At 48.5% G+C, this 10,000-nt stretch overlaps 1 protein-coding gene across 1 annotated transcript in view; it reads left to right on the top strand.

The window, feature by feature from the left end:
- Positions 1–10,000, top strand: part of cep44 (centrosomal protein 44) — a gene marked incomplete at its 5' end in the record, with an annotated part of 24,056 nt that overhangs the window by 6,958 nt on the left and 7,098 nt on the right. Inside the window, 2 exons of the mRNA XM_084454326.1 lie at positions 4,179–4,328; positions 6,213–6,308. Coding sequence (XP_084310452.1) covers positions 4,179–4,328; positions 6,213–6,308 — 246 coding nt within the window. The remainder of the gene's footprint in view (positions 1–4,178; positions 4,329–6,212; positions 6,309–10,000) is intronic.

Below are 10,000 nucleotides of genomic sequence, written 5' to 3'. Positions count from 1 at the left end.
GTGACCCTCTCTGCTGCTCTGTGACCCTCTCTGCTGCTCTGTGACCCTCTCTGCTGCTCTGTGACCCGCTCTGCTGCTCTGTGACCCGCTCTGCTGCTCTGTGCTCCGCTCTGCTGCTCTGTGACCCTCTCTGCTGCTCTGTGACCCTCTCTGCTGCTCTGTGACCCGCTCTGCTGCTCTGTGACCCGCTCTGCTGCTCTGTGACCCGCTCTGCTGCTCTGTGACCCGCTCTGCTGCTCTGTGACCCACTCTGCTGCTCTGTGACCCTCTCTGCTGCTCTGTGACCCGCTCTGCTGCTCTGTGACCCTCTCTGCTGCTCTGTGCTCTGCTCTGCTGCTCTGTGATCCCCTCTGCTGCTCTGTGACCCACTCTGCTGCTCTGTGCTCTGCTCTGCTGCTCTGTGCTCTGCTCTGCTCTGCTCTGCTGCTCTGCTCTGCTGCTCTGCTGCTCTGCTCTGCTGCTCTGTGCTCTGCTCTGCTGCTCTGTGCTCTGCTCTGCTCTGCTGCTCTGCTGCTCTGCTCTGCTGCTCTGTGCCCTGCTCTGCTGCTCTGTGCTCTGCTCTGTGCTCTGCCCTGCTGCTCTGTGCTGTGAGGCTGTGCTCTGCTCTGCTGCTCTGTGCTCTGCTCTGTGCTCTGCTTGCTGCTCTGTGCTCTGCTGCTCTGTGCTGTGAGGCTGTGCTGTGCTCTGCTCTGCTGCTCTGTGCTCTGCTCTGCTGCTCTGTGCTCTGCTGCTCTGTGCTCTGCTCTGCTGCTCTGTGCTCTGCTGCTCTGTGCTCTGTGCTCTGCTCTCTGCTCTGCTGCTCTGTGCTCTGCTGCTCTGTGCTCTGCTCTGTGCTCTGCTGCTCTGTGCTCTGCTGCTCTGTGCTCTGCTCTGTGCTCTGCTCTGCTGCTCTGCTGCTCTGTGCTCTGCTGCTCTCTGCTCTGCTGCTCTGTGCTCTGCTCTGCTGCTCTGTGCTCTGCTGCTCTGTGCTCTGCTGCTCTGTGCTCTGCTCTGTGCTCTGCTCTCTGCTCTGCTGCTCTGTGCTCTGCTCTGTGCTCTGTGCTCTGCTCTGTGCTCTGCTCTGCTGCTGGAGGACGGAGGCCCAATCCCAATGTCCCCCCTAAACCCTCAAGCCCTGAGCCCTCACAGACTTATTGACGTCACCTGGTAAAGTGATTGAGTGTGAGAGGCTGCAAGGGCTCGAATTGGTATAACAAGGAATGGGACAGCACTTGTGACATCACATTACGTTGACGTGAAAACATATTTCTTACTATTGTGGGCGTGGGGCTTTTTTTAAATCAATTTGTAAATTGTACATGTTTTTCTTGTAGGCCTTCGTGTAAATTAATTTTGGCTGAGTCAAATCCCCTTTACATTATCAGAACTCTCTGTGTTACCCTCAAAACATTTGTTCAACTTGAAATCATTTAATTTTGTGGTCATATGCGATCGCATCTGCGATCAAATATCAACCCAACCCAGTATTTGTTAGTAGGATCGCATCGATCCTACATTACTGCCTGTGATTCTTGTTTGTGATGAATCCAAAAGTATTAACTTAAGAATGATAATATATTATGTATACACATTCCTGCACCTCACAGCTCTTTCCATATTCATGTTGGAAATCTCAATTCAAAGAACACTGCACCGAAATGGGTAATTAATGTCATACTGCTTTTAACTGGGCAATCATATGATTTAGAGCAACAGAAATCGATGTAAATTATAACCATAGCCTACATATTTTTAAACAAATCACATTATACAAACCCATGGGGTTAATAACCCATAGGCCTACTTAAAAATAATGAAACCAAATTAATTATAAGGCTACTTGTGCAGATAAGCAAGTCCAGCTGAAAACATATTTTGTTCTGTAACGTGAACGTTAGGGTTGGTTGATCTGTCCGTGCTTGTTTATTGGCTGTTCTTCAGGTAACCCCGTGTTTCACGTCACGACGCTATGAACTGTGGGTAATTCCCTTGGGCTAAGTCTGCAGAAATGCAGACTTACGGGAAGGGGGCATAAAGGGCTCAAAATGGCTGCCGGAGAGCCCTCACGCACTTGCCGAGTTGACATTGGGACACCCCTAAGGCCTCGCGGACTTCGCGGGAGCGCGCCCTTAAGTCTGCGAGTCTGCGAGGGTGGACATTGGGACTGAAGGAGAGGATCAGTAGCCTGGCTCACGCCCCTGAATCTGAATAGCAACTCAATCTGAGTGTCAGACACTTTCAGCTTATAATTGTAGAATCCCAAGCTTATTATTTTACAAAGTAGTTTTATTTATTTATTTAATGAATACAATAATACAATTAAATATATATGTAATGTATTTAGTTTAGTTGACATTCTTGCTCCGCCTCTGCAGACAGCAGACAGATCAGCAGGCTGCACCTGACATGGTATTATTCCATTAGCCTACTGATCCTGATGGTTTAGGTTTTTGCCATGGTATCGTTTCAGTTTCAGTATCGAGATACTTTTAACAGGTATCGATTGTATAATTTTGGTATCGTGACTAACTAACTAACACACACACACACACACACACACACACACACACACACACACATAATAGTCTGCTATGGTCTGGTCTAGAGTCTTACCTACTACCATATGTCCTTCACTAGTCTGCTATGGTCCTCTCTACTACCATATGTCCTTCACTAGTCTGCTATGGTCCTCTCTACTACCATATGTCCTTCACTAGTCTGCTATGCTCCTATCTACTACCATATGTCCTTCACTAGTCTGCTATGCTCCTATCTACTACCATATGTCCTTCACTAGTCTGCTATGGTCCTACCTACTACCATATGTCCTACACTAGTCTGCTATGGTCCTACCTACTACCATATGTCCTACACTAGTCTGCTATGGTCCTACCTACTACCATATGTCCTTCACTAGTCTGATATGGTCCTCTCTACTACCATATGTCCTTCACTAGTCTGCTATGGTCCTCTCTACTACCATATGTCCTTCACTAGTCTGCTATGGTCCTATCTACTACCATATGTCCTTCACTAGTCTGATATGGTCCTATCTACTACCATATGTCCTTCACTAGTCTGATATGGTCCTACCTACTACCATATGTCCTTCACTAGTCTGATATGGTCCTCTCTACTACCATATGTCCTTCACTAGTCTGCTATGGTCCTCTCTACTACCATATGTCCTTCACTAGTCTGCTATGGTCCTATCTACTACCATATGTCCTTCACTAGTCTGATATGGTCCTACCTACTACCATATGTCCTTCACTAGTCTGCTATGGTCCTACCTACTACCATGTGTCCTTCACTAGTCTGCTATGGTCCTACCTACTACCATGTGTCCTTCACTAGTCTGCTATGCTCCTACCTACTACCATATGTCCTTCACTAGTCTGCTATGGTCCTACCTACTACCATATGTCCTTCACTAGTCTGCTATGCTCCTATCTACTACCATATGTCCTTCACTAGTCTGCTATGCTCCTATCTACTACCATATGTCCTTCACTAGTCTGATATGGTCCTGTCTACTACCATGTGTCCTTCACTAGTGTGCTGTGATCTGGACTGGACTGCTTTCTATGAGGAACCTTTTGTTGTTCCCAGCTAGTCTCAAAACCCGCATGGACAAATTAATGAAGGGACCAGTTCCATTACAAACCCAGCCTCCTCTCTCCTAGGCCTAGGGACCAGTTCCATTACAAACACAACATCCTCTCTCCTAGGCCTAGGGACCAGTTCCATTACAAACACAACATCCTCTCTCCTAGGCCCTGAGGGACCAGTTCCATTACAAACACAACATCCTCTCTCCTAGGCCCTGAGGGACCAGTTCCATTATAAACCCAGCCATCTCTCTCCTAGGCCCTGAGGGACCAGTTCCATTATAAACCCAGCCTCCTCTCTCCTAGGCCCTGAGGGACCAGTTCCATTATAAACCCAGCCATCTCTCTCCTAGGCCCTGAGGGACCAGTTCCATTATAAACCCAGCCTCCTCTCTCCTAGGCCCTGAGGGACCAGTTCCATTATAAACCCAGCCTCCTCTCTCCTAGGCCCTGAGGGACCAGTTCCATTATAAACCCAGCCTCCTCTCTCCTAGGCCCTGAGGGACCAGTTCCATTATAAACCCAGCCTCCTCTCTCCTAGGCCCTGAGGGACCAGTTCCATTATAAACCCAGCCTCCTCTCTCCTAGGCCCTGAGGGACCAGTTCCATTATAAACCCAGCCTGACCAAGCAGCAGTTCCTTGCGACAGGGTTCTCGGAGAGGAAGGTGGAGCTGCTGTGTGACATCATCAGCATGGTCCTGCAGAGACACAGGGAGCTCAGCAAGGCCAGCACCAAGGTACGCTGTGTGTGTGTGTGTGTGTGTGTGTGTGTGTGTGTGTGTCTGTCTGTGTGTGTCTGTCTGTCTGTGTGTGTGTCTGTGTGTGTGTCTGTCTGTGTCTGTGTCTGTGTCTGTGTGTGTGTGTGTGTGTGTGTGTGTGTGTGTGTGTGTGTGTGTGTGTGTGTGTGTGTGTGTGTGTGTGTGTGTGTGTGTGTGTGTAATGGAATTAAATCTGATCGAAAGTAAAAAGATTTGCCAAGGTTCGCTCAAACAGGTCAAGTCTGGTTTATTGAGAAAACATACGAGCGCAAGAACTTCAGGACAACACACGCGAGTGGTTCATCCAACAGAAGTGCTGCAGTCTGGTCTTGCGCGCGGCCTTATATTCAAAGCAATACACAGGTATGACGCTTCCAGGGATGTGATTGGCTAACCTATCTGTACACGTTATAATAAATGATATACGTCATCAACAGTGGTGGAGAATACACACGTGACATGAGAAAAGGCGGTAAATCTTGCAGGGAATGGGACAAAGGATGGTTATTCTAGGGCAGACGTGTCTAGGTGTGTCGACCTCCTGAAGAGAGGTCATCCTGTCATAAAAGAGGTTAGCACAGCTGTGAAGGGTTGAGGGAGGTGGTGAATTACAAAGGAGGTGGTGAAACTACCATTTCTAACACGTATCTCAAACGGCTAAAATGCTGCCTATGCAGGAGGCAGGGAGGCATCAAGTCACGTCCCAATGGAAGAGAAGAACTGCCTGCTGGGGGCTGTGACTCATGCTGCCTGCTGGGGACTCTGACTCATGCTGCCTGCTGGGGGCTCTGACTCATGCTGCCTGCTGGGGACTCTGACTCATGCTGCCTGCTGGGGACTCTGACTCATGCTGCCTGCTGGGGCTCTGACTCACGCTGCCTGCTGGGGGTCTGACTCATGCTGCCTGCTGGGGACTCTGACTCATGCTGCCTGCTGGGGACTCTGACTCATGCTGCCTGCTGGGGGCTCTGACTCATGCTGCCTGCTGGGGGCTCTGACTCATGCTGCCTGCTGGGGGCTCTGACTCGGCACATTCTGAAGGAAGCACACGTGTCCTTTGTTGGTCAAGATATCCCACAATCCCTCACTTCTCCGACGAGGAGAATAACAATGGACAGCAATTTTGTCTGCAGGACAGAGTTAATGTCACTTTATTAAGTTATGTCACTTGTATTAACTTAATGTCACTTTATTAAGTTTGAATACTTTGAGAACATTCAGGCTTGAGAGTAACGGTAGAGATTCCAGAATGATATCATGGCGGAGGTGAGAAAAGCGAAGGAACCAGAAACCAGCGGAGATTCTGACAGCTGCTTGGCCGGGGGACACGCGCGCAGACCAACGTGCACATTTATAGTCCTATTATAGATCATGACAATATATCGTCCATAGGCTATAGGCTAGAATATAACACCAAACAATAAATGCAATAGGCACTGCCTTGGCTGCTATAGCCTGCTCCCACCTGTGCAGCTGCTTTGTCTTGAATTCTGTCATCATCCCCATAACTGAGAATATTTCCAGCGCTTCTCACAGTCATCAGTGTTGCACACATCATTTATTTGCATGCATATTCCCTCGCATCTTGTTTGGTTAATATCTATCTGATTTAGAGTCCATGAAAGTGTTGACACTATTTTATATTTATACTGTAAATGGGGATACAGCTAGACAGCAAGGCAGCAGGGAGCTGCCAACCGTTTGGGACACAGCCCATGTCTCTATCACCTTAATGCCTTTACATTGCCGGTCTTGTGTGTGTGTGTGTGTGTGCGTGTGTGCGTGTGTGCGTGTGTGCGTGTGTGCGCGTGTGCGTGTGTGTGTGTGCGTGTGTGTGCGTGTGTGTGTGTGTGTGTGTTTCAGCCCAGGGCTAGGCCTGTGGTCCAGACTGTGAAGTCAGCCTGCAGAGTAGAAGCTCTTCCCCTTCAGACACACTCTGCCAAGGATCCAGCCTCAACGGTGAGTCTCTCTCTGTCTGTCTCACTCACACACACATTCACACACACGCGCACACACACACACACACACACACACACACTCTCACACACACTTGCACACATGTAGCGTGGTTTGCTCTGCGTTGTGTTGGAATGGGACACGACTTCTGGGATGTTCTGCTTTATTTCTGTGAAACAAAGAGGCTGTGAAGAGACACCAGTTAGCTCATCTCACCTCGCAAGCACGCATCCAGCGCTCCTCCATCTGCACACACACACACACACACACACACACACACACACACACACATCCAGCTCTCCCTCCATCCGTACCTGGCTAGCTGGGCGTGCGGGAACCAAAGAACGAGGAACACACACAACCCCACATGGACCAAACCAAATATTTTGACACATGTACCTAGCCTGGCTTCATCAGACCCAATTCACATGTTCCTAGCCTGGCTTCATCAGACCCAATTCACATGTTCCTAGCCTGGCTTCATCAGACCCAATTCACATGTTCCTAGCCTGGCTTCATCAGACCCAATTCGCAAAAATGCAAAGGGTCTGGGAATCCTGCGTTTATTTTAGTTTTGGATTTGGTAAGACCAAAATTCCTCTGGACGAAATTAGAGACCTACAACTAGGGATGTTAATAGTTAATCGACTATCAATTAATTGCCAATAAGAATTTACTTGAGTAAGATTTGGTTACTCGATTAATTGCTTAATAGAACAGAACTCTTGCGTGAAATGTAATCATGATTTAGGGTCTGACTGCACATGAGGGCGCCGCCATGTAGCGAAGGCTGATTGGGATGGCGGCACGGCGGAAGAAGACACAAAAATGAAGCGAGTAAACCGCAGTCCGGCGCGGGACGTTCTTATCAATTAATCCACTTTCGTTTGTTAAGGTTAACAGTTATCGATTAATGAAATTCCTTGAAATTTGCAACCCTACCTACAACTAGTCAGAGCAATGAAATGTATCAAGTGGGTAACGCCGTCATATCGATCCCGCCCCATACTAGGTAAACAGTTGTGATTGGCCCAACCAATATGGGGTTGAGTGGGACTCAGTTTAAACGGTTGGATGACCAGACTGATGCTAACCTGTACCTCACATGATCAGGCTGAGTCAGGCTAACCCGTACCTCACATGATCAGGCTGAGTCAGGCTAACCCGTACCTCACATGATCAGGCTGAGTCAGGCTAACCCGTACCTCACATGATCAGGCTGAGTCAGGCTAACCCGTACCTCACATGATCAGGCTGAGTCAGGCTAACCCGTACCTCACATGATCAGGCTGAGTCAGGCTAACCTGTACCTCACATGATCAGGCTGAGTCAGGCTAACCTGTACCTCACATGATCAGGCTAAGTCAGGCTAACCCGTACCTCACATGATCAGGCTGAGTCAGGCTAACCTGTACCTCACATGATCAGGCTAAGTCAGGCTAACCCGTACCTCACATGATCAGGCTGAGTCAGGCTAACCCGTACCTCACATGATCAGGCTGAGTCAGGCTAACCCGTACCTCACATGATCAGGCTGAGTCAGGCTAACCCGTACCTCACATGATCAGGCTGAGTCAGGCTAACCCGTACCTCACATGATCAGGCTGGCCAATCAGGCTAACCCGTACCTCACATGATCAGGCTGGCCAATCAGGCTAACCCGTACCTCACATGATCAGGCTGGCCAATCAGGCTAACCCGTACCTCACATGATCAGGCTGAGTCAGGCTAACCTGTACCTCACATGATCAGGCTGAGTCAGGCTAACCCGTACCTCACATGATCAGGCTGAGTCAGGCTAACCCGTACCTCACATGATCAGGCTGAGTCAGGCTAACCCGTACCTCACATGATCAGGCTAAGTCAGGCTAACCCGTACCTCACATGATCAGGCTGAGTCAGGCTAACCTGTACCTCACATGATCAGGCTGAGTCAGGCTAACCTGTACCTCACATGATCAGGCTAAGTCAGGCTAACCCGTACCTCACATGATCAGGCGGAGTCAGGCTAACCTGTACCTCACATGATCAGGCTGAGTCAGGCTAACCTCTACCTCACATGATCAGGCTGAGTCAGGCTAACCCGTACCTCACATGATCAGGCTGAGTCAGGCTAACCCGTACCTCACATGATCAGGCGGAGTCAGGCTAACCTGTACCTCACATGATCAGGCTGAGTCAGGCTAACCTCTACCTCACATGATCAGGCTGAGTCAGGCTAACCTGTAGCACCTTACACAATAAAATATCAACAAATATTTGCACACAAATTATAACACCTACACAGCTGTAATGAAGAAAAAAAACACAGCAAACGTGTGACGTTTCATGCAAAGCTCTTCATCAGACTGTCTGATGAAGAGATTCAGGTACAAGAAATGCCTTGAACATGGAGCCCAGCAGTGCGAGTCCGCTCTTATTCATTTTAGTAGCACACAGCCATAAAAGCAACACAGATATTAAAACAGGCAACCTGGAGCAAGCTCCTGGAATATATTTGTCTAACGGATAAGAACATTTATAGAGCAATAAATTACATTAAATGCCATAGCAGCAGGATCATGGCCGGGGTAGTCTGTATACAGCAGGATCAGGGCCGGGGTAGTCTGTATACAGCAGGATCAGGGCCGGGGTAGTCTGTATACAGCAGGATCATGATGGTAGTCTGTATACAGCAGGATCATGATGGTAGTCTGTATACAGCAGGATCATGATGGTAGTCTGTATTCAGCAGGATCATGAGGGTAGTCTGTATACAGCAGGATCATGATGGTAGTCTGTATTCAGCAGGATCATGATGGTAGTCTGTATACAGCAGGATCATGGCCGGGGTAGTCTGTATACAGAGGACACATCGTTGGGGTAGTCTGTATACAGCAGGATCATGATGGTAGTCTGTATTCAGAGGACACATCGTTGAGGTAGTCTGTATTCAGAGGACACATCGTTGAGGTAGTCTGTATTCAGAGGACACATCGTTGGGGTAGTCTGTATACAGAGGACACATCGTTGAGGTAGTCTGTATTCAGAGGACACATCGTTGGGGTAGTCTGTGTACAGAGGACACATCGTTGGGGTAGTCTGTGTACAGAGGACACATCGTTGGGGTAGTCTGTGTACAGAGGACACATCGTTGGGGTAGTCTGTATTCAGAGGACACATCGTTGGGGTAGTCTGTATACAGAGGACACATCGTTGGGGTAGTCTGTGTACAGAGGACACATCGTTGGGGTAGTCTGTGTACAGAGGACACATCGTTGGGGTAGTCTGTATTCAGAGGACACATCGTTGGGGTAGTCTGTGTACAGAGGACACATCGTTGAGGTCGGCCATCCGCCTCTCAATAAATGCATGTTGCCTATTGACAGTTTGGTTGAAAATTAAAATAGCGTCCGTATCGCTTGGCTATGTTACGTTAGCTGTGACGTTAGGCCACCTAGTTAGGACAGGGTTAGGACAGGGTTAGGACAGGGTTAGGACAGGGTAGTGGTCGTCCTAAAGTTAGGACGATTTATTTCAGATTTTGTGAAGTTAGGCTGCTTCTGTAATACACTTTTCCTATCTGGAGATAGGATAGGATTTTAGACTTAAGAACAGTTGTTCTGTAATGGCTTTTCCGTCCTAATCCAAACTACCATGGTAACCAGCCAGTTAGGATAGGATGTGTGAGTTGGGATGTTTCTGTAATGCGTCCC

This window comes from Borostomias antarcticus, assembly GCF_949987555.1.
Source record: "Borostomias antarcticus genome assembly, chromosome: 20".
Lineage (NCBI taxonomy): Eukaryota > Metazoa > Chordata > Actinopteri > Stomiiformes > Stomiidae > Borostomias > Borostomias antarcticus.
This window is presented reverse-complemented; position numbering and strand designations above follow the sequence as displayed.